The sequence below is a fragment of the Rousettus aegyptiacus genome, unplaced genomic scaffold (genome assembly GCF_014176215.1).
Source record: "Rousettus aegyptiacus isolate mRouAeg1 unplaced genomic scaffold, mRouAeg1.p scaffold_m13_p_4, whole genome shotgun sequence".
Lineage (NCBI taxonomy): Eukaryota > Metazoa > Chordata > Mammalia > Chiroptera > Pteropodidae > Rousettus > Rousettus aegyptiacus.
The window spans coordinates 145,204,539-145,230,355 of record NW_023416307.1 but is presented as its reverse complement, the minus strand read 5'-3'; the positions used below and the strand labels follow the sequence as shown (position 1 = coordinate 145,230,355).

Here is a 25,817-nt window from a genome sequence, read left to right as displayed (position 1 = left end):
GCAGCAGAATTCAGTGAGACACTTATTTAGAATGTAGATTCCCACCCCAGACGGAAAGAATCCTAATCTCAGGCCCTCTCCAAGTCGAGCAGCCCTTATTTGGGAGGAGTGATAAAGGTGACAAGCCCGCCAGCGCTCCTAGCGTTTTTTAAGAGCTGTTACCGCATACCTGGAAAAGTCGTGAAGGAAGCGTCCGGAAGATGATCCTATCTAAGTGACTTTTGAACTACGACTTTAGGGAAGAGGAGTCGCTATTTGTGCGTTTCACTCCTCGGAGCGAGGCTGGCAAGTTCTATTCTTCTTTTTCTATGGGAAGACGCCAGTTGGACAGTCGAGAGGCAGAGACCAGGGTTAGGCATCCGAATTTTAATGGTCCTCGCGAAGGGGCTCGGCCTCTGAGACCGCGTCACCCTTCCGTCGAGGGTCCCCTAGGCCGGCGGGGTTTCTCTGCAGCAGACTCTCGGCTCTCCTTGCCTCGCGGCGCCCTCACCCTCGGTCCCAGCCGAGCCCTGGGAGCTCGCTGTCCGGCTCAGCCTCTTTTGGCACCGAGGCCTCCAGGTGCCCAGCACGAAGGCGGAGCCGGGTTACAGCCGCCTCCCCGGCGCCTCGGACAAGACCCCCGGGAGTTCGGGCCCCCAGCGCTGCGGCTCCGGCGTCCCCAGCCTCCGGGGCTGTCCGCGCTCCTCCCTCTCGGCGCGCCGGGCGCGAAGCCTGCAACCCGCGAGCAGAGCGCAGCGCGCACAGTCGAGCGGCGCACGCTGGGCAATGGCCCAAGCAACCCCGATCGCAGCCAGAGCCCTCGCTCGAGCCCGCCAGCCTGTCGACGCCCGGACCATGGCTGCCGAGGGACCCAGGCCCCGCGCCCGGCTCTGCGCGGCGGTGCTGCTCTTGCTGGGTCTGCCGCGCCTCTCCGTGCGGGCGGATGGTGAGTGTCCGCGGAGTGCCCGGGAGGCGGCGGGGCCCGGGGCGGCGCGTGGGGAAAGCGAAGCTGTCTGGGGGTACTGACTCATTCGGACGAGCCCAGAAAACCGCAAGCCTGGGAGGCAAAGAGGCGAGCGGCGGTCCTGCGACCCTGCATCCCTCTCCCGACACACCAAGCCTCAGCTGGCCCAAACGCCCCCACCCGCCCCCGGGCCCCTGAACCCTCCCTTCGCGCGCCGGAGAAAGCCTGAGCATGGGTCCTGCAGTCTTGTGGTTAGTTTTCCCAAGATCTCCAAGAAAGGTCTTCAAAATGAAATCACGTCTGGAGTGCTCTAGAACCTCCTCTGCAGAGAGATAATCTTCTATGTCTTTTAAATGTGCTCCTGGAAAGACAAGGCCAGTGTTTAGAAGACGCTGTCGATATTTTGGCTTGGTCCGGGAAAATCTGAAAGATGAGTGGGATTCAACTAGGCAAAGGGGAGAGGAGAGTGTCCTGGGTAGAGGGTGTAATGGCGAGTGCAAAGGCCCTGTGCTGTGAGTGGCAGGGAAGATGGGATAAACGATAGTGACTGGAGCTGAGAGTTTAAGGTGAGGATGTCGTTAGATATGAGGCTAGAGAAATAGGTCAGGACCAGATTATTGCAAGTTCCGAAATTTTACCCATCTTTTTTGTTTGGTCGTTTGTGTGAACCTGAGTTCAGCTTTAAGTACTTCCCTTAAATTAGCAGGATCACAACTTTATATCAGTTCAGTTTCAAAAAGCTAATTCAGCTGTATTTTGATTTTGGAACACAACCCTGTTGATTTGGTGCAGGAGGATCTGAAAGAAAAGAAGCCAGCAGTTCTCACATCCATGAGGGGTTTCTAGTAAATTCAAGCTTGAGACGGATTAGGTTAATGAAGAAGAAAAACCCTTGGCTGATTTAGGATGCTTTTATATTTTAAAACGTCATTGTTATTTAGCAAACAATGTTTGGATGAAACTAGAAAACTCGACAGAAAGAAGCATGGTGGTTAAGGAAAGGGGAAAACAAAGAAAACCTCCAGATATTATCTTAGAATTTTTGGTGTTCTTTGTTCTAAGTGCTGGCTTGAAGAATTCTTTGCTCCTAATTAAGAATGAATGTCTTATTTCTCCATATCCTCAGAGAGAGAGAGTTAGAAAACATTTGTTCAAAGGCTCCTAGTGATCACTGTCAATTTATAAAATGAGATATAATTCATGTAAAACCTACCATGTTAACTGGTACAATTCAGTGTTTTTTAGTATATTTATTCTTTTCTGCAACCATCACCTCTATCTAATTTCTAAAAATTACTGTCCCCCAAAAAGAAATCTCATACCTATTAGCAGTCAATCAACTGTTAATTCTTGTAGTATTTTTTTTTTTTGCCTGATGTTTAGTCATGAAAATTTAGTCGATTTTAAAGAATGCAAGTAGAATAAATTGGAGCCAGTATTAACTTTTGAACAATATATACTATTGTACCAATCTTAATTCTTTTTAAAGAAATATCTCTACAATGCATGAGGCTTTAGAGTTTCACCCCATTATAACGGCTTAAGTGCAATGCCAGATGCATATGGATCAATGTCTCGTGTCTATCGGGTTGGATGTGGGTCGTAGGAAATTGAAGGCAGAAATATCATTGGACAAGGAGAAAGTAATGACAGCACCAAAAGATGTTTTCTTGTTACCGCCTGCCGGAAATGCCTCCGTTTGTCGCTTCTTTCTTTCCTTCTCCCCTCTTCCCCAAAGGGGAATTATAGGTACATTTGCTTTCGAGAAACTCCATTTGCTGAGCTCCAACTTTTATAATAGAGCCATTGAAGAATTATAACCTATATTATGAAAGGATTCTTTTCTTTACTAAATATATGCTTAACTACCAGCACTTTCCACATTTAGTTACATTCTACAGTGATGGAAGGAAGAATAAATGTTCAGCTAAACTGATGCATTACAGACATTTGAAAAGAGAGAATTTGAGTTATTAAAAACTCCATGGATTTATTAAAGCATGGACTTATTGAAGATAAATCCATGAGATAGATTCAAATGAAAAACATTTAGTTTACATTTGACTAATTCGAAATGCATCTCTTACATAAAAGAGACCTGCTCCTGTACTTCTAAAATACTTTTGAAACTGAAAAATCCTCACATTAACTAAATTTGAATGAACCGTGTTTGGGTTATGATTACAGGAAAAGATTCATTAATACAATGGGTAATTTATTGAATATCTACTATATGCTATATACTGTCTTGCTATTGAGGATAGAATGGTGAGGACAAACAGGTCCTTGCTATCAGGGAGCTTAAAATCCATGGGGAGAGGGAAGCATTAAGCAATTAATTATATGAATGAAATGCGAAATTGTGATTTTGATATTTGATACAATTAAAGGATAGAGGTACTATGAGAGCCTATACTAGGAGAGTTTGACTTGGTATAGGAGAATCTGAAAGCTGAATAAAGATTAACTATGCAAAGAGGAGGAAGAAAAAGTGTCTGAGTAGAGACAGCGTGTGCAAAGAAACTGTGAGTGGCAGAGAAAATGGGACATGTGATAAACAGGGTGGCTGGAGCAAAGGGTCCAAGGTAGAAGTGGTTCAAGATGATACTAGGAAAATTGGTATGAGTGCGATGATCTGGGGCCTCATAGGCCCAGTTTTGTTTTAATCCCAAAAAGGAAAGGAACCTTTGAATGGTTTCCAGAAATAAAGTGAGTGATCAGATTTGCATTTTGAAAAGATCCCCTGATTGTGATGTAGGGAGAATGGACAGGACCAGAGCAAGGTTGGATATTGAAAGACCATATAGGATGCTATTTTAGTTGTCCAAGTGAGAGAGGATGGGATTGGAAAGGTGGACGGGTGAATGGAAAGGACTGAAGAGAAAAGTGTGAGTCATTTGTGTAAGGATGCTCTTTGAAGCCGTGCAAGTGGACGGAATCCTACGGAAGAGTTTTACAGTGAGAAGAGATCATTTAGAGCTGAGCCTGGAGCGAGAGAAATAGATTTAGGATTATTGAGTCTATATTCGTGAAATACATTGGCCTGTAATTTTCATTTCTTATAATATTTTCGTCAGATCTTGGCATCAGGGTTATGATGGTTCCTAAAATAATTTTGAAAGTTGTTCCCTCTTTCATTCTCTCAAAAGGTGTTTGTAAGGTGAGATCTATTCAATCTCTCGCTCTCTGTTTTTTTTTTAGTATTTGGTAGTGAAGTCACATGTGTTTGGAGTTTTTCTTATAGGAAGATTTTAAATAATGAATTTAACTTATTTAGCAGATAAAAGAATATTCAGATTTTCTTATTCACTGTGTCAGTTTTACTAAATTTCATTTTATAAGCAACTTGTTCATTTCATCTAAATTATCAGATGTACTGGCATTAAATCACCTAATAATCTCTTACTTTTTTTTCAGTGTCCATAGAATCTGTAGTGATGTCCCTGTTCATTCTTGATATTGGTAATTTGTGTTTTCTCTCTTTTAGTCTTGGTCAGTCTTGCTAGGGGTTTATCAATTTTATCGTTTTTTAGAAAGAAGCAACTTTGGGCTTTATTTTCCCTATTGTACATCTACTTTCCTTTTTTTTTTTTTTTTGGTTTCTGCTCTGTATTTATTATTTCCTTCTTTCTACTTCTTTAGAAGCTTTAATTTTATGTTCTTTTTTCCCTATGTTTTTGAGATAGAAACTTAGATCATTGATTACAACCATTCTTCTTTTGTAATACGAGCATTTGAGACTATAACTTTCCCTTAATACTACTTTAGTTTCTCTACAAGCTTTTGTCACTAAAGTAAAAATGTTGTATTTCAAGTGTGGTTTCTTCTCTGAACCCATCATTCGTTTAGAAGTATATTTTGTAATTTCCACGCCCAAGGGAGAATTTCCTAATTATTATACTGCTATTAAAAGGCAATATAACACAGTCGTTAAATCACTGACCTGGAACCAAACTGCCTGGTTTTGTATACCAGCTGTGTGATCTTGGACAGCTCATTAATACTAAATTTTAACTATAAAATTGTGATAATAATGACAACTACATCATAGAATTGTTATGAAGAGTAATTTAATGAGTATAAAGCAATTTGAACAATACTCAGCCCATAGTAAATACTATCCAGGGTTTTGATAAATAAAACAAGTGATTTTAGGTTGTTTGTATTGTGGTTAAAAAACATGCTTTGTATGATTGGATCTTTTGAAGATTTTTTATATTTGTCATATAGCTCAGTATTTGATCAATTTTGCAAATATTCTGTGTGTGCCTAAAAAGGATGTGTATTCTATAGTTTGTAGTACTGTGCATTGGTCCTTACATCAAGAGTGTTAATTTTGTGGCTTAAAATCTTCTACATCCTTTCCATTTTTTTTCCTGTTTTATCAATTACTGAGAAGAGTAGTTAAAATTTTCACAAGCATTGCAGATTTTTCTATTTTTCCTAGTAGTTTTGTTAATATTGCCTTTTTATAGTCGAGTTATTTATTTAGTAGTGTTTAAAATTCTTTTGTATTACTCACGAAATAACTATCATCATACGAGAACCTGTTCTTCTCTAGCAATGCCTTTTTAAATAACAGCTTTATTGAAAAATAATTCATATACCACAATTCACTCATTTAAAGTGTGTGGTTCACTGGTTTTTAGTATATTCACAGAGTTATGAATCACCACACACAATTTTAGAACACTTTTATTACCCCAAAATAAATCTTGTATCCATTTACATTTACTCCCTGTTTCTCCTCAATTCCCCAGTCCCTAGACAACCACATACCTGTTTTCGGTCTCTACAGATTTGCCTGTTCTGGACATTTCATGTAAATGGAATCAGAGAGTGTGTGGGCTCTAGTGACTGGCTTCTTTCACTTAGCGTACTGTTTTCAAGGTTCATCCATTTGTAGCATATATCGATACTTCATTTTATTGTCCAAATAATATTCCATTGTATGGATATACCATACTTTATTGGTCCACGTATAAGTTGATGGTCCTTGGGTTGATTCTACGTTTTGGCTATTATAAATACAATTTTACAATTACAAATTTAATTTATTATTTATTACAAATAATGCAGCTATGAAAATTCATATAGGTTTTTTGGTTACACAGTTATCCAATAATGATTTATGAAGAAGTTCATTTTTACATTGTTAATTGAGCACCACCTTTGTCCTACACTATATGTTCATACATTTTTGTGCCTAATTTCAGACATTAAATTCTATTCCACTGGTTTATTTTTTTCTATTTGTGTGCCAACTCTATACTGTGTTTAATTACAGAGGCTGTAAAGAATGTTTTAATGACTGGTCAGGCGAGTTCTCTCTCATCGTTTTTCTTTTTCATATAGAAGTTTTTATATAAACATGTGTTTTCAGTTGTATGTTTTCAATATTCACCTAGGAGAGTGACCGCTGGTTCATGTGGTAACTGTGTTCGAGAAACTGTCAGATGGTTTTCTAAAGCGGCTTCACCGTTTCACATTTCCACCAGCAATGTTTGAGGGGTCCAGTTTCTTCACATCCTCACGATCACTTATTACCTGTCTGTTTGATAATAGCCATCCTGGTGGGTATGAGTATCTATCTCATTGTGGATTTGATTTGCATTTCTCTGATGGCTAGTGATGTCGAGCATCTGTTCATGTGCTTATTGGCCATTTGTATACTTTCTTGGAAGAAATGTCTATTCAGATCCTTTGCCCATATTTTATACCATTTTAACCATTTTTAAGTACACAATTCTGTGGCATTAAGTACATTCACATTGTTGTATTACCCTCACCGGCATTCATCTCTGGAACTTTTTCATCTCCAACTGAAACTCTGTCCCCTTTAAACAAACCTCTCTGTTTCCCCTTCCCCACTGTAACCACCATGCTCTTTCCTGTCTCCATAAATTTGACTACTCTAAGTACCTCCTATAAGTGGAATCGTACATTGATTACTGACCCGTTTCACTTTATATAACGTCTTCGAGGTTTATCCACGGTGTAGCATGGATCAAAATTTCCTTCCTTTTAGAGGCTAATTAATATTCCATTATATGCACATACCTCATTTTCTTAATCTATTCATCTGTCTGTGGGCACTTCGGTTGCTTTCCCCTACATCAATTGTGAATAATGTTTTATAAACAAGTACAACTATTATTCAAATCCCTGCTTTTACCTCTTTGGGCATCTACCTCGAAGTGGAATTGTTGGATTATATGGTAACTCTATGTTTGATTTTTTGCACTACACTGCTTTCCACAGCAGCTGTACCATTTGCATTCCCACCAGCGATGCGTAAGGATTTTAATTTCTCTACATCTTTGCTAACATTGGTTATTTTCTAGTTTTTTTTTACATATATATAATTGCCATCTTAATGGTCTCAAAGTACCATTTCATTGTGGTTTTGATTTGCATTTTTGTAATGATTAGTGATGTTGAGCATCTTTTCATGTTCTATTGGCCATTTGTATATCTTCTTTGGAGAAATATCTTTTCAAGTTGTCTATTTTTTAATCAGATTGCTTGTTTGTTTTTTCTTTTGGTTTTGTTGAGCTGTTGAAGTTTTTACCTATTCTATATAGAAGTTTCATATATATATATGTATATGTATTTGCAAAATATTTTTCCATTTTGTGGGTTGTTTTTTTTACTTTCTTGATTTAGTCCTTCGAAGCAAAAAGTTTTTAATTTTGATGACGTCCAGTTATTTCTTTGATTGCTTGTGCTTTTGGTGTTATATCTAAGAAACCATTGTATAATCCAAGATCACAAAGATTTTCTCCTATGTTTTCTTCTAAGAGTTATAGTTTTTGCTCTTATATTTAGGTCTTTCATTCACTTTCAGTTAATTTTTATGGATAGTGTGAGGCAGGAGTTCAACTTCATTTTTTTTTGCATGCAGCTATCCAGTTGTCCCAGTACCATTTCTTGAAGACTCTTCTTTCTCCCATTGAATGGTCTTGACCTCCTTGTTGAAAATCAATTGACTGTAAATGTGAAGATTTGTTTCTGGAATCTCAATTCTCTGTGTGTGTGTGTGTGTGTGTGTGTGTTAATGCCAGTTTCACATTGTCTTGATTACTATAACTTCGTAGTAAGTTTTGAAATCAAGAAGTGTGAGACCTGCAACTTATTTTGGCTATTCTGGGACCCTCGAATTTCCATATGACATTTGAGAACAACAAAAACAGCTGGGATTCTGATGGAAATTGTGCTGAATCTGTAGATGTATTTGGGGAGCATTACCATCTTAATATTGTTTCCTTGATATTCTTCAACATGAAGCGTTTTTCTATTTTTTAGGTCTTTAATTTCCTTTGATTATGTTTTGTAGCGTTCAAAGTATACCTTTTATACTTGTTAAATTTTCTTTAAGTATTTTATTCTTTTTGGTGCTATTATAATGGAATCGTACTTTCATTGTTGGATTATTCATTGCTAGTGTAGAGAAATACAATTGATTTTTGTATACTGATCTTATATTACTATAACCCGTCTTAACTAGTTATAGTAGTTTTTTAGTGGATTCCTCAGGATGCAAGATCATGTCATTTACCAATGGAGATGGTTTTACGTCTTTCCAATCTGGGTGCCTTTTATTTCATTTTCTTGCCTAATTGCCTGGCTAAAATCACTCATAGAACGTTGAATAGAAGTGGCAAAGCAATCAACCTTGTTGACAAATATCGTAAGGGAAAGCACTCAGTCTTTCACCATAAAATATGACATTATGAGATTTTGTTGATGTTCTTTATCAGGGTTGAAGAAATTCCTCTTTGTTCCTAGTTTGTTGATTTTTTTTTTTTTTTATCATGAAAGGATGTTGAATTTCATCAAGTACTTTTTTCTACATGTGTCAGGAGCCATTTTGAGGAAAACTAGACTGTTTGTTAAGCAGGATGTTTTTGTAGAGTTGGCCAGCTGTACAGTCTGCTGACTCAGGAGGAGGTGTACCTGGTGTAGGGGAGAGAAACTGAATGTTTTTTGAATAGCTACAGAGTTTCAGTGATTGTTTGTTACTTAGAGGTGTTTTGCTTCTTATGCACTCAGTAGGGTATAAATATGCTGTGCAAAATAAACTTGGGGCTGCTGCAGTGTTGACTGTGAGTCCTCCTGAATCTATCTCTTGTCTCTGTCTTTTTCTTAATCCTCACTCCCCCTCTCAAGTGCTTTTCGACCTAGGCCGGCTGGCTCCAGCATACATCTATTGAGATGATCATATAGTTTTTGTATTTTATTCTGTTGATACGGTGTATTACATTAATTGATTTGGGGATGCTAAACCAACCTTGTATTCCTGAGATAGATCCCACTTGGTCATGGTGTGTAATTCCTTTTTTATGCTGCTGGATTTGGTTTACTAGTATTTAATTGAGTGTTTTTGTGTCTATATTCCTAAGAGATGTTGGCTTGTGGTTTTCTTTTCTTGTAGTGCCTTTTATCTGGTTTTGGTTCAGGGCAATCAGGGCCTCATAGAATAAGTTGGGAGGTGTTGTTACCTTCCGTCCTATTTTTTAGATGAGTTTGTGGAGAATTAGTATTCATTCCTCTTTATATGTTTGGGAGAATTCAGCAAGAAACCATCTGAACCTGTATTTTTCTTTGTGGATAATTTTTAAATTATTAATTTAATCTCTTTACTTATTAAAAGTCTATTCAGGTTTTTCTATTCTTGAGTCAATTTAAATAGTTTGTCTTTCTAGGAATTTTTTTATTTAATCTGAGTTGTCTAAGTTGGCATACAGTTGTTTATAGTAGTGCTTTATAACACTATTTCTGTAATATCAGTAATGTCTCATTTCATTAATTTGACTAATTTATTTATTGACTTATTTATTTATGTCTTGGTCATTTTAGCTAACTGTCTGTCGATTTTGTTGCTCTTTCCAAAGGTCAACTTTTGGTTTTATTGGTTTTTTTCCTATTTCATTAATTTCTGCTCTAATCTGTATTATTTCTTCTTCATTTCTGCTTGATTTGGGTTTAGTTTGCTCTTCTTTTCCAATGTTTTAAAGTGGAAAGATGGAATTTTTATTTGAGATCCTTTTTTTATTTTAATGTAGGAATTTACAATTATAAATTTCCCTCTAAAGCAGTGCATTAGCTTCATCCCGCAAGATTTGATATGTTTTGTTTTCATTTATCTCAAAGTATTTTTTAATTTCACTTGTAATTGCCCCTTTGACTCATCAGTTATTTAGGAGTGCATTGATTTATTTAACCTATTTATGAATTGCCCAATTTATTTTTGTTATTAATTTCTAATTCCACTCCATTGTAATTAGAGAACATAATTTGTGCAAATTTAGTCCTTTGGAATTTATTGAGGCTTATTTTATGGCCTAGCATATGGTCTATCCTGAAGAGTGGCCATATGCACTTGAGAAGGATGTGTATTCTGCTGTTACCGGGTCCCATTTCATATAATACGTGTTCACTTATTTTTAACCATGTATTGATTTTCCCTTTACATTCCATCTTGCTGTTCAAATAATTTTCTTTGCCTGAAATACTACTTTTAGTACCTCGTAGGAAGAAACTCAATTGGTGACAAGCTCTAGAATTCTAAATTCGCAGCTGTTTTCTGATAATAATTGTATTCTTGCTTCCATTGCTACTGTTTTAAAAGTCAACTGTCAGGCTAACTTTTGCTACTTTGAAATTATTCCATCCCTTCTCTCTGTCTGCTTTGACATCATTCTCTGTCTCTGCTGTTCGGCAGCATCACTAGCATTTGTCTCCTTATAGATTTTTTTTTCTACCTTGGACTTTGTTATTGGACACATTCGAAATGGATTTGGAGTATTATTTATCAGCTATTTAAAAGTCTCAGGTATTTTGTCATCAGATGAGATCGCTTCTACCTCATTTTTTTCTCCTCCCTGAGGATTCTGATTAAATTACCCGTTAATCCTTACACTTTCTTTCATGTCTCTTTATTATTTTAATATTTTCCATCTTTTTTGTCTCTTTATTACATTTAGGATGATTTCTTTTTCAAGGATAATTTCTTTGTTCGATTGAGTTTGATATGCAGCCAAAAGCATTCTTTGCCTTTTTAATTGTTCACTGCATTTTTTTTTTTATTTCTAGAAGTCCTATTCGATTTTTTTTCAAATCAGCTAAGCTATTTTTTAGACTTTCCTATTCTCAAATATTTTCAAACTTGTCCTTTATTTCTTTAAATATAGTAATCATCATTGTTTTGTAACCTATGCCTGTTAATACCAGTAATCAGACTTATTTTTAGGTCACTTTCTGCCACATGTATCTGTCGCTTTCCAGTCATGATGCCTCGTTTCCTTATCCACTTAGCTGCATTATACAGTCTTTCACTGATTTCATTGACTTTGAAAAAGTATTTGTATGGGATTTTCCTGATACGCAGGAGAATTTTTTTTTTCTTTTCTCCAAAGAGGATTTGCATTTGTTCCTACCAGGTGTGTGGATATATGTTATTCTCAGTCCACGCTAAGATGCATCCATGGCTTGAGGTATCTGAGACATCCGTTTTTGTTAAGACTGCAGTTCCCAATGAGGATTAGCACTTGGGGTCCTAGTACCAAGGCAACTCTTCCAACAGTGTCTTGTGGATGAAGAAAAGGGGGTACTTATTCTTATTCATTCTTATCCCGAGAGGTTAACCCTTCAGAGTCCCAGCTTCATGTGTTCGTGTGTGTGTGTGTGTGTGTGATGGTGGTGGTGGAGTGAGAGGGGAGGTCTGTCAGATTCCCTACTTCGTGTGAGCCCCAGGCTTCACTTTGATCCCCCTTGCTCAGGGGCTTGGCCATCAAAACCTCAGTTTAATTTCATAACATTTTTTTCCCCCGGGTAGGTACATACCATTGATTTAAAAAGCCTCCTGAGTGCATGCTTGCTTCTCCAGGCAGGGCCAACCTAGTGTAGTGATTCAGGTTATATACTGTACATTTCTACCAAGGTTAAGGGAGCACAGATATATTTATTGTGAAAAAAATTGCATTTTTATTATAACTTTTGGTTTAAAGCTAGGGAGATTATTTATTATAGTGATTTTACAGTATATGACAGGTTAAGTGTCTTATTTTAATAAAATCAACATAGTATGATCATTGTGCTGACAGATGGAAATGAAATGTCTCATTCTAACAGGGTTTTTTTCTCCCCTGCCTTTACCTTGAACTCAACAGGGCCACCCAAGGCATCATTCCTCCAGTAGGCTCCTAGGGATCATAGTGACCCCTCCTGAGCTGTGGTTCTCTCCCCTAAAGCTCTCTTTTGCATTTGGCCTCAGCATCCACCTCTACCTGAACTCATGTTTTTACTCTACCCGCCTGTCAACCGTGTTCTGACTACTAAGTATTGATGTGCTGTAGGAAGCCAGGGTGCCGCAGACATGGCCACTGCTGTCTGCTCCAGTTGGAGAGAAACGAAGTGAACTCCTTGCAGGAAGGGCCTGATAATGTCTTGAAATAGTGGGACAGAGAAAAGAGAAGCCACCTGTTGTATATGTGATTACCCCAGCGCTAGGGCAGGTGAAGGAAGGTGGAGCTGGGGCCTGAATCAGTGACTTAGACACCAAGTGACCCAACTCAGGAGAACCTAGGACATTGAGCTTTTTTTGTACAACATTTTTTTGAAAAAGAATTTTTTTGGTGTTTTAATAAAACACTATTTACAAAATCAGGCAGCAAGCTGGATTTGGTCTTCAGGCTATAGTTTGCCAACCCCTAATTTATTTAGTTTATGATTTGACCATCAGCAACTTTTTTAATTTTTATTTTTCAATTAGAATTAACATTCCATATCATTTTATATTAGTTTCAGGTATACAGCAGAGTGGTTAGACATTTATATAATTTATGAAAGGATCCCCCCCAATTAGTCTAGCACCCGTCTGACATCATACGTAGTTATTACAACATTATTGACTGTATTCCTATACTGTACTTTACATCCCCATGACTATTTTGTAACTACCAATTCGTACTCCTTAATCCCTTCACTTTTTTCACACAGCCCCTTAACCATCCCCCATCTGGCAATCATGTTTGTTCTTTTTAATTATGAGTCTGTTTTCATTTTGTTTGTTCATTTATTTTGTTCCTTAGATTCCACATATAAGTGAAATCATATGGTATTTGTCTTTCTCTGTCTGACTTATTTCATTTAGCATAATACCCTCTAAGTCCATCCATGTTGTTGCAAATGGTAAGATTTCATTTAAAAAGAATTTTCGAAGGGCTTATCCAGATAAACATGCTAGAGCAGATGGTTAATTCTGTTTCATATTGTTGGTTTTTTTTTTTTTTAAGAAGACAAGAGCAAAAAAAAAAAAAAAAGGATTAAAATACCTGTGCGATTGTCATCACCTGGTCCCAGGGATGAGAGCCATAGGGTAGTTGCTGCACTTGGGTCTTCGGGGCAAGTTGGAAACTACAGTTCTGGCAGGTGTCTGCCAGCGAGTAAGTTTGCTGAGAGTAAATCCCCGTGGATCCTGGAGTCAGCCTGTGTTCATGCTTGTCCCCACACAGGGAAGCTCTTTGTGCTGGAGTCTCAGAATGGCTCTCAGGGCCTGGAACTGGAGGCAGCTCGGCTTTCCTGCAAGAGCAGGGGCGCTCACTTGGTGTCTGTGGAGGAGCTGCGGAGAGTGGTCCAGGATTGTGCCTTCGCTGTGTGTGCCACGGGCTGGCTGGCGGACGGCTCGCTGGGGTAAGTCTGGCGCGCTGGGGGAGGCTGTCCATCCAGCTGACCCGACTGCCCCACCAGGGCTTATATGGGGACTCCATAATTGTTTGATTGAGGTGCCAGGATAGGCAAGATGCACTGGGCAATGGCTTCCAGTGCATTCTTAGTTAGAGTTCTCATATAACAACATTTTTCTAGAGTTCTGTCATGGTTCCCCGCCCACCCCACCCCCCAACCCCCCGCACCTTACTTCGTTATTTTGAATTTCCTTTTTAAGTTACAAAACTAATACATGCTTGTTAAATTTTCAAACAATCCATATCTGTATAAAATACAAAGTGAGCTTCTCTCTTCTTCCTTACCTCAGATGTAATGACTTAACTGTTTGGTATATATTCTTTATATATATTCTGTTTTTCTCTGTTGATACACATCTGCGTACATATGAATAGGAACACGGTATTGAGGTTTTAAATATGGTCACAAATTTTTTCACATTGTTCCCATCAAATCAGGCACTTCGAATCAGGCACAGGATAGTATTGCCTCAACTGATAGAATGTAGCAGGAGTGACTTCTGTGTGACTTCTGAGGTTAGGTCAGAGGAATCCACGGCTGGATTTCTGGTGACACTCACGTTCGGGATGCCATGTAAGAAGTCTTGACTATCTTGAGATAGCCATGCTGTTAGGAAGCCCAGCCCACATGGAAATGACCCATGTCATTGCTCTCTCCAGTAGACCCAACCAATGTCCCAGTCAGTAGCCAGCATTACCTGCCAGAAATGTAAGGGAGGATGCCTCCAGGTGAGTCCGGCCCTCAGCTATTGAGTTGCAATAGCCTATGAGTCTCCTCAGCTCAGGCCTTACACTTTACAGAGCAGAGACAAGCCATTTCTCTTGTGCCCTGTCTGAGTTCCTGGCCCATGGAATCCTGTGGAGAAGAAAATCTTGTGGCCGGCTAGGAAAAAAAACTTTCCATTAGTGCTGCTAACTGCTTCTTTAGTCATACTCAGAGAAGGCAAGAGCCATTCCACTTTCTCCTTCATGCCACAGGAATGTGAAAGAGTAAAATGGGCTCCAAGAACACTTTGGTTGATAATAACCTTGAAGATGTCTGGCTGGCAGATGGCCATAGAAAACACACACAACCATGCTGACTCATGTCTCCACATGTGCCACATGTGAAGCAGCAATTGAATAAAGAGGACAACTGAGGCTACATCCAAATCTTTTCAGCGCATCTGGAACTGTGACCTTCTCTGCCTTATATTTTTATATCCAGGTCCCTCAATAGACAAAATATGTCCTGCGCACGCATGTTTCCATAATGTAGTCAAGTATAAATATTTTTTATAACTCTGTTACCATCGTTGCATCAGATAACCAGGGTATTCAGAGATTCTGAAGAGCCAGCTTAGAGCCAGGCTTCGGTCTCCCAGGCATTACAAATCAAGACTGAGTCACTGGAAAGGCCATTCTGTCTGGGTTTGCTGTAAAGTGTTAAGACATCTTAGTGGATCTGCATTGCTAAGATGGTGTTTCTATACAAAGATAACATACTTACTTGATATGTTTACTACACGACACATTAAAAACAGGTTTTCCTTTTCAATGTTACCGGAACCAAGCATCTGACCATTATTATGTGCACTTCACTATGAGTCTTTCCATCTCACTCCTCCCCTCACGAAACAAGTTATTAAATGCGTAGTGCATTCTGGGATTGATGGCATAGTAGATTTTAGTAGATATGCTCTATAGCTCTATGAATTTATTTTGAGTATATACATAAATCTGCAGGAAGACGGAGGTCTAGAGCAGTGAATACAGACTTTGGGGCCACTTGTTTCCTGGGAGCTTTTTCACATTCCATAAAGGGTGGCAGAAAAGCCGATTGGCAATTTAGATAGCCTTGTAGGACTAGGAAGACAGATTGGAATTCAGGTTTTGTATAGGCAGGCATCCGGGAGTCCTTTTGCTTTGGGTTAGGATGTTGCAGGGATGTATCCCAGGATTAAAAGTAAGTGGCAGGCTCTCAGGAAAGCTGAAGAATCACTTCCGAAGAACTGAAGAATTGCTTCAGATCCTCCAAAGCCATGAATTTGGATTGAGATTATACTGGAGTTTAGTGCTCTGCATAGCTAGCAGAACTGATTTTAAAAATCATCTCTAGAAGAAAACAACATTATCTGAGGCAATTGGTTTTCACAATTAATTTTAGCAAATACAGAATTTGTCACACAATATAAAATAACCAGTGAAGAGTCAAGGCAACAAGAATAAAAATAGCCAATAGAGACTCTAGGTATTAGCATCGATAAATGCAGACTTTAACTCTTTTGAACTGTTCGAAGATGCAAGAGGCAAGGTGGATTTTGGCAGAAGATGGAAAACTATAAAAATAACAGAATGGAAACCCTAGAAATGTAAAATACAATAACTGAAATTAAGAACTTAATGGGTAGATCTAACAGCTGATTAAAAAGAGCCAAAGAGAATATTTGCCAACTGGAAGATATTTTAGAGGAAGAAATTCGGGATAAAGAACAGAAGAAAAAAGGTGAAAAATGTAGAAGGGTAAAAGGTGAGGACGATACGTGCAATTGGAATTCTAAAAGGAGAGAAGGAAGATGGAGCAAAAGCAACATGAGACTTATCCACAACTTAAAAAAAAATATCCGGGCACAGACTCAAGAAGCCCTACGAAACCCAAGTAAAACAAATAAAAAGAAACTCACAATTTGGCGCATCATGGTAAAACTTATCAGAGTCTAACATGAAGAAAAAAAATATTTAAAGTAACAAGAGAAAGAAAGAGTAAAAATAAACTAACGAAGACCAGAGACAATTGAATGATACCTTTCAAGTGCTGAAAGAAAATTTCTGCCTAGAATCCTGTACTATACCCAGTGAAAATACCTCCCAAGGATAAAGGTAACATAAAGACATTTTCGGACAGACAAAGAGTGAGAAAATTCATTCTATCGGACCTGCACTAAAAGAAACACTAAAGGGCACTCTGCAGGCAGGAGGAAACTAATCGTAAGTGGAAGGCTGGAGTGTGAAAAAGGATGAAAGAGTAAATGGCCGGAGGTGGGGAGGAGTAAATTGAAATTATATAATTACATAAAGCAGCAAACACTAAACACTAAAAAGGTGGTATATAAGTCAGGAAGTATTTTAAATATGTTAATAGTATTTTAAGGATTTTAAGTTGTGTCATTGGGAGTAGGGTAAAAGTAGCATTAAATTTTAAGAAGTCTGGAAAGCATGTTATAACTTTTAGGGTAACTGCTAAAACAATAGTAAAAGTGAAGATAAAGCCCTGGGTTTCGGTTCTGCCTTTGTCAGCAGCCCTGGGATTTTGGTTAGTGATTTCATGTTCCTGTTCTCCATTTCTTTGCTTGATGAATGACCACATTAGTCTAGTGGGCTTCTTTCCATGTGATTATGAGTATGTGTGATTTTTATTCCACTGCTAAATAAAGATGATTTTTACATTTCAGAAAAAAAAAAAAAGATATATAACTTCCAAACCCATACAAAGGAAAAAGAGTCGTACCCGCCAAATTAAAACAATCAAAATTAGAGGAAAAAAGAGGAAGAACAAAGAATGTGCAGAACTAATAGAAAGATGGCAGTTGAAATTCAAAGAGATCGGTGATTAAATTAAGTGGATGAGATGCTCCAATTAGGAAAAAAAGATGGATTTTTAAAAATTCTACCACTTGCTATTTAGAAAAAATATTCCTAAAAAAGCATGGGACAAAAATAAATTATAATGGAAATTAGCATATAAGTAGAACTGAGTAATATTAAAAATATAACATGCTTAACCCATGGGATGCTTCTAAAGCTATACCTAGAGGGAAATGTTAAGCATTAAATGCTTGTGTTAGAAAAGGACAAAGGCCTAAGGTTAATGAGTTAATGATCTATATTAAGAAATATGAAAAAGAACAGCAAAACAAACCCCCTCATAAAGAAGAGAACCCATAAAGAGAAAAGAATAATAATAATAAACAACACATATACTAGAACAGCTCAACAATGTATTCCTCTGAAACTTGGATTGATACATACGACCTCAACTCCAGCATCCCTACCTGTTCCTGAATTTAGACTTCTGTTTGGGGAAAGTGTTCCCATACTGAGGCTTTCCACCAAAGCTTGTGAATCAGAAAAATCTCTGCTGATTCTAAACCGGCAAAAGAAAAGAATGTTCTTTTCCATGTTTAATCAGCTCTCCTAACCCAGTGTCTTCTTTATCTGTTTCAGGACAACCATATGTGGCAAGGGGAGTGGTGAGCAGCAGATCACGAGAGCTATTGACGTGAGAATTGAGAGCAGCCCAGCTCCTGGTGGCACGTACAATGCCCTTTGTATTAAGGATGAAGGTCAGTGACAGAGCCTTTGTAAAGTTTCCGGAGGGTCTGCTTGTGGGAGTTGCCATCTTAGGTTGCATTCTCTAGAAGCAGATTCACCGAAACATGGTATATCAGGAAATCCGTCCAAAGAAGAGCCAATAGGCAGTGGAGGAGTAGACAGGGAAAGGAAGTAGACTAAGCAATGGAAAAATACTAAGTAAAGGCCATGGTGGTGGTGGGGTGGGAGGTAACTTTGACTCCATCATGCAGGGGATCTCTGGAGACACTGAAGATCACCACAGTTTTCCAGATCAAGAGTGAGAGAATAGGCGTATTTATACCCCTACGCCTGTCAGTCATTGGTTAAGGGCTGCTTCAGGGAGGTGTAAATTCCCAGGCTCTTCCGGGTTTTGATGTGCACAGGCAAAGGCTTCCAGTGGCCTGAGTGCCACACTCCAGCCAAGAGGCACAGGTGCCTACAGTGGCAAAGGTATCTAGGCAATACGGGCATCCCCTGACAGCAGCTGCTGTGGTTGCTGACATGGCATGCCTTTCTGTCTCTCTTCATGGTGAAAGAAAAAAAAAATCCCTTTTCCCCAAAAGGAAACGTAAAGTATTAAAGAAACTGCTCCCGGGGTGAAGGAATTCAGCTTCCTCCTGGTAAATCGGCTGAGTGATGAGGACAAAACCATAGCAGAGACTCCAGGGCAGCATTTCACATACACCGAAATAAGCGCACCTTGGTTATCAGAAACACGAGCTTTTGAAAGGGAATGTTCATGTTGATGGAGAGAAAGCCAGCTGCTTACTCATCGGTCATAGACATCAGCACAGGTACCGCTGGGCTGTACACTGGTCTCATCTGGGAAGTTTTAAGAACTACTGATGCCTGGGTGCCAGCCCTAGATATTCTGATATAAATGGTCAGGACATCTCCAGCGGTTTTAACATGTAGCCTCGTTTAAGAGCCATATCTCTAATACAGGGTTTCCCAAATCTCTCTGATGATAAGAATTACCAGCTGAACTTGTTAGAAATATGAACCCTCAGCTGCATCCCAGAGGCACCAAATCCTTATCTCCAGAAAAGGGGTCAGAGGAGTTAATAAGTCAAAGAGCCATAGTGGACCCCAAGGCCTTGGCTGTTACTTGTTAGATGTTTGTTAGTGATAGGCCTCTCTGCCGCTATGGGGTCTCCCTCCAGGAAGAGTTCTTCATTTGCCTGGTCTATAGAAGAGTTTGTGAGAGCCTCCTGATACCATCTGTCCAATCAAGTGAATGAAGGATGTGGCCCTGCTCTGCAAAGTCCTAGGGAGAACAATATCCATGTTTTAAAAACAAACAAACAAACAAATATACAATTTAAATAATCCTTTGAGTCCCAAACAATAGGCAAAGGTTCAGATCCCTGCAGGAGAAAAACAACATCACCTTTTCTCTTCAGTGATCTCAAATGAATATACAGGGCTTCTGAGTCTTAGCTCTTTTCCTTGATAAATAAGAGGTATCGATTAGCTTTTGTTATTTAACATATTACTCCAAAAGGTAGTGGCTTTAAACAACCATTTATTTAGTTCGCTGTTTTTTTGGACCAGCAATTTATTCCTCTGTTGGCCTCGGTTGGGCTCGTTGGTGAGTCCACAGTCAGTAGCTAGTTTAGGCCTTGCTTCTAGGAGTTGGCTGGCTGTTGGCTAGGATGATGGGGGTGACTGAGCCACCTGTGTCTCATCATCCAACAGGATAGCCTGGGCTTCCCACCTCCCTGGCTTTCAAACAGGTTGTGTGCATGCAGGTGTGTGCCCCTTTCGCTTGCAATTGTGCTGCACGAAGCCAGAGGTTGGAAACATCCTTTCATATCCTATAGGGCACCAGAGTCAAAGCCGTGATAGTGGCTCCAAAATTGACTTAGTGCCAAACCAATGTAATGTGCCTCCTGATGTTTTGCGCTCAGAGGAACACAACTTTAGTTCAGTCGTAGTCCTGCCAAAAAGGCATAACTTGAATCCGATCATGAGAAAATATTAGCCAAACTCAAATTGAAAAACATCCTGCAAAATGACTGGCCTACACGCTTTAAAAAATGGCAAGGATAAGACACATAAAGAAAGGCTAAGCAACTGTTCTAGATTAAAGTAGACTTAAAAGATTAAAAGACTTGGCAATGAAATGAATTTGTGGTCCTGGAATATATCCTGGACCAGGAGAAAATAGTTATAATTGATGAAATCCGAGTATAGATTATGAATTTTTTTTTGTGATTTTGGTAACCGTCCTGCAGTTCTGTAAGAGAGTATCCTTGTTCTTGGAAATACATATCAAGATTTTTAGGGACAAACAGACATCATATCTACAACTTACTCTCATATGGTTAAGAAAAGAATGACAGTGTAGATATACATAAATAGGCATTTATATATGTACACATATGTATGTATGTATATGATGTATATTTGGCTTTATATCTATCTATCTAGAAGAATGATAAAACAAATGGGGCAAAATGAAAACACATTGGTAAATCTGGATAAAGAGATTTATGAGAGTTCCTTATTCTTACAATATTTCTGTAACTTTGAAATGATATAAAAATAAAAATTTCTAAAAAGGTCTACATATTCCTCCAAAAACAACAGCAGGAAAAAAAAAACCCACCCCACACCCTCCAAAAAATCCTTGCGTCATGGGGAGCCAACATGCGAAGCAGATTCATGATGCCTGTCAACATATGTGAAAATCGATGCCATTTTAGTAGAGCAAGCTCTGTGTGTGGTTCATTAGAGTGAAAGTGCTCGAAAGCCCTGATCCCAGAGCAGTTTGTCTGAGCCTGGCCTCCCGGCACCTCCAACTCAGTGGAAGGGGCTATGTGGAGGAGACTAGAACCTTGGTCCTACAGGGCCTGAATGGTGAGGAAGCCTCAGGTGGGCATGCAGGGGACTCAGGAGTGCATGCTGAGCGCTGCTCTCTCTTGGGCTTTCTAGAAAAGCAGGGTGGATTCCCAAGGCTGTTCAGAGGGAGCTCAGTCTCTGTTCCTCTGCCGTCCATCCTTTAGAAAGAGCATTTGAACTGCTCTCACACAGTCCTCACCCCGCTCAGGGGAGCCGCTGCTTCTCCTCAGTGGAGCCCCTGTTGACGGCACAGTCAACAGGGAGATCTGTGTGCTGAAGGAAGGTGCAGTGCCTTCGCGGGAGATGAGAACAGGCAGTTCCTGGGGGCTCCTGCCGGAGTGTAGATGAGGTCTGGTTCGTCACACATCCCGGTGCAGTTTCATCTCCAAAGGTTGCCATATGCTTCACATTAGCTCTCTGCTGCTGCTTTTCTTTGGCAAGACAGGAACAATGAAATGTGCTAACTCCCCCAACGGCAGACAAGTGCCTTATAAAGAGCCCAGAAGGAAAACGGAGCCTGTGGGACGTTCAGACAGCTTCCTCCTGTGTTTTCTTTTTCTGAAATAAAGTGCATCATGAATGTAGACTTTTCTCATTTTCCTTCCAGTATTTTTGTTTCACGAAGAGTGAATTTCCAGTCCTGTGGTGATCTCACTTAAACTAATAAGTGAAGTTATTTTTAACCAACTGGATGCTGATGAAATAAGCTGCCTCCATTTGGATTTTCTGCCTTTGCTTCTCTTGGCAGCTTGTCTAGGGTCGACGGCGTGGGGTCTGGAGTGTACCCACAAGGCTCCACTCCGGGCACGCTTCTGTTTCTCCCCTGCTAAGCTAAGGCTGGCCGGGCTGCTCTTCCCCACCAGCCCACCTCACCTTCTTAGCACTGAATTCCATTTCCCCTGCATACTTTATAATTGCCTATACTTTCCTTGAAAACAGAAATGGAATCATTTCCATCCTTTATGTCATCGAAAGGAGAGCTGGATGCTCCTTTTAAGAGCCATCAGGAATTTTGGAGAGTAGCCAATTCCCAGATTTTCCTGGAGGAAGCCCCATTCCTCAGGTTGGCTTTGGGGAAATTCTCCAGCAGCCATTAGGAGACTGGAACCAATTGCAATGCTTCGAACACCTGATAGGGCTTATTTAGTTCAGGATCTCCCAAGGGAATGTGGAAAATTCTGAGCTCAATGCCATTAACCAGGCATTGACCGTTTATTTACTTGTCCGGGGTAATGCAGAGTTCAGAGCTCAGACTTGTGGGTGCTTCATATGGGTGGGTGGATGGATGGATGGATGGATGGATGGACGGACGGACAGACAGATGGACGGACAGATGGATGGACAGACGGACAGGCGGACAGAGATATCACTCCCATTGTCAGGGAGTCGATAGCATATAAGGATAAGGAAGGGATGAATGCATTTCCACGACACAAAGGAGGAAAGTAATTAGCAAGACTTCTTGCAGCAGTGGCAGTTGAGGCAGAGTTTGAGGGTTTTGTTCCTGGAAATAATGGTTAGGGAAGGGCGGAGAGGACACTGCAGACAGAGGGAACAGGTGGAGCAAGGGCGAGAAATCGAAGACCGCAGTGGTTCGGGAAGACTAGCCGTGGGCAAGCCGCAGTGCCAGTCCTTCAGGAGAGCAGGGTGGCTCTAGAACATCGCTGCGGGCTTGAGTAGACCTGCTGGGCAGGTCTGCAGTGGCTGCAGACAATTTCCACCGCAATAAGCAGTGATGCCCCCTCCCCTGCTACCCGCACACCCAGGACTGCATAGCACCAGGTCTCGCTTTCCCAGGACTGGGGTCTTCCGTTCTAAAATCCCATGCTAGATCAGTCTTAATGCACAGTCAGTTCTGAGAGCACCAAATGTCGGAGCAACCAAAGAAATGGTGCCAGTGGGTCCATGTTCTGATGGTTCTGTGAACCATTTTTGTTTTGCCCTTGTTCCCTCCCAATGCCTGTTCAGCCATCGTGCGCTTGGCTACATTTGGGTTGAGAGAACTGGACCTTCAGTTACCATCATCACCTGAAGAATGATTGAAAAGACCATCAGTCTCCAACTAACTTGGGAAATGGAACTCACATTCATTTACATCCCTAATTAAGGTCCAGGCATGTAGCGGGCAGTGGGCAAGGCGTCACATTTAATTCTGGTAACAGCCGTATGAGATAGGCATCCTTAGCTTCAGTTTACATTTTTAATATATTTTCTAATTATAAACATGAACATGTGGTCATTGTAGTAGAAACTATAAAGAAAATTAAAATCACTCATAATCAGTCAAGATATAGAACATTTCCTTCACCCCAGAAAGTTCCCTGGAGCCATTAGTTTGAGAACTAATGACAAAATTGGGTAGAATGGGGGAGAACAAGGCTGGTTCAGTCCTAGGTAGAGTAGGGTGTAGGGGGAGTTGGGCAAGTGGGCACAAGAGACAACTTCTTAACACAGTTTAAGTAAACTGAAAAGGAGAAAAGATGTAGCATTTGTGTCAATGTCTATCTATATCCTTGGTTTGTGTAATAATAATGAGGGTTTGCAGGCTCTTCTTTAGAATTTCAAAAGTCATGGTAGAAGTCTTAAAATTTCTTCTCATCATAAAAGCATTAACTTTCACATGCATTCTAAACTGTGGAAGCTGGTTATCAGAAGCTCTGATTGGCAAGCAAATGCATCCTTCGAATTTGAAAATATGAGTCGTTGGTTTGTTAGCACTATTTGTTTGATAGGCAAGATCTCTTATAAAATCTCTTTCCTTAGAAAGGAAAATAATAGAAATTGCTTTTTATGTTGAAATTGTTGAAACCCAGCTCTAAAGTCTAAGAACTCCACAAACTATAATCCCTACCTGTGGGAAAACAGAAGTAGCCGTAAAGACTGCCCAAATGTAAGTTTCCTTAAGGAAGAGAATAGAGTCCAGGTATATAGCCAGCTGTTTTCCATAGCTCCCTCTTGAGGTTCAGGATGGGAAGGTTAGTAAAAGGAACTAATTCAAGTTGCATCTGGATATGGGTGGTGTTTTTGGCAAACACTTGTGTTAATGCATGGATTGTTAATGCATGGATTGTAGCTTCTGAAATCACACCATCTAAGAAGCAGTATGTTTCCTGTCTTGTGCATTTGTGGGAAATCTAGAAACACATGATGTGTGGGCCTAGACTTTTAGGAGCGTTATTGTGGTTTTCCTGAGCCAGAATCTAGCCCATGCCATTCTGGAAGTTACATCCAAGGAAGAAGATCCCATGAGTCTGGTAGGATGTGAATTTGGCCTGAAGTTCCTCTTTACTCTCAAAACAGTTATCCTTGCTCCTAGATTTCCCTTCCAAAGAGTTGGTGTTAAATCTCACAGATAGAGCTGTGTGAGACGGAAAGTATTTACCAGTTTTTTAAGAGTGAGTGTTTGGTGAAGAGCCTCCAGTTTCCCAAAACTAGAAACCAATAAGAGGAGAAAAGACTGGGCCATCCAGCGTGAGTCATAGGCAGCCGAGGGTGGTGGAGAGAGAGACAGAGCCCTTTGCCCCTGAGATACCAGCTGGAATTCGGCCCAGCCTTACTTGATTGAGGCTGACAATGACTTTGCTCCATTCTTCTCAGGATGCCCTGCTCAGACCAAGTGAACCCAAGGGTGACGCCTCTCGCTCAGTGGGGTGCCCCTGGATTTGTGGCAACTTTCAGATGGCCTCCTGTCCCTACTTGCCACATAAGTGAAATTAACAGCTGATCTCCTGGGCTTACAGTCAAGGCAGTTTTGGTTAAAATGCAACATTCTGTGCTGACTTCCTAAAGTACAGCCACACCCTTTTTCATTCAAAAATCTCTCCTGTGGAAGAACATGCACAGCATTGACTTTCTTTGAGAAAGTGCTACCAAAAACTACAAGCTATAAAGCCAATCGAAGTGGCATAAAACGCAAACCATATTTTCTATTTTCATCTTTTCTTACCATACCTTCTTTAAAGCAATATGCATCTTAGATCATTTGACTGCAGGAGGACTAAAGGCTTTCTTTTCTAATGTAAAAAATTAGGAGAGGAAATTTGAATTTAAAATTATTTCCTTAGTTTGAAAAAAAAAGTCTCACTCTATCACTTTGACACAGCAATTCCATTTCTAGTTTATCCTAACAACATATGTACAAAAATGTACACACGAGCTGTTCATTGTAGCACTATTTATAATAGTAAAAACTTGGAACCAACATAAATGTCAGTGTAATGATTAAATAATGTGTGCTATAATGTAGCCTTTCAAGAGACTGAGGTACTTTATAGCACTAATGTGGAAAGAGCTATAAAACATGAGAGAAAAGAAAGACTTCTAGTTTCTGTTCCAACATATAAGGAAGGAAATTAAATCAGTAATTAATAACCTTTCAAAACAGAAATCACCAGGCCCAGATGAGTGCACTGGTAAATTCTATCAAATATTTAAGAAAGAAATTATACCAATTTTCTGCAATCTTTTCCAGAATTTAGAAGCAAAGGGAATACTCCCTAACTCGTTCTTTGAGGCCAGCATTACTTTGACACCAAAATGAGAGAAAAACATTACAAGAAAACTACAGACCAATATCTAATGAACATAGGTGCCTAAAGCCTCAACAAAAAATTAGCAGTTTGACTGTAACCAAGCGGGATGTAAGGCTGGTTCAACATTCGAAAATCAATTAATGTAACCCATCACATCAACAGGTTAAAGAAAAAAACACATTACCTTATCAATAGATGCAGGAAAAGCATTCGACAAAACCAACACTCATTTATATAAAAACTCTCAGCCAACCAGGAGTAGAATTGAACTTCTTCAGCTTGATAAAGAACATCTACAAAAACCTTCATCTTGCATCATACTTAATAGTGGGGAATTTGAGGCGTATCCACTGTTTTTTATATTTTAAATGGGCTTGTTTCTATCTGTGACTACCTGAGAGGGCACAGTGATGGGAGTGG

General features: G+C 39.8%; 1 protein-coding gene across 1 annotated transcript in view; it reads left to right on the top strand.

Annotated features, from left to right (window-relative positions):
- Positions 1–704: 704 nt before the first annotated feature.
- Positions 705–25,817, top strand: part of SUSD5 (sushi domain containing 5) — a 47,463-nt gene continuing 22,350 nt past the window's right edge. The window contains exons 1-3 of the mRNA XM_036219797.1: positions 705–925; positions 13,459–13,636; positions 17,893–18,011. Coding sequence (XP_036075690.1) covers positions 766–925; positions 13,459–13,636; positions 17,893–18,011 — 457 coding nt within the window. The 5' untranslated portion in view covers positions 705–765. The remainder of the gene's footprint in view (positions 926–13,458; positions 13,637–17,892; positions 18,012–25,817) is intronic.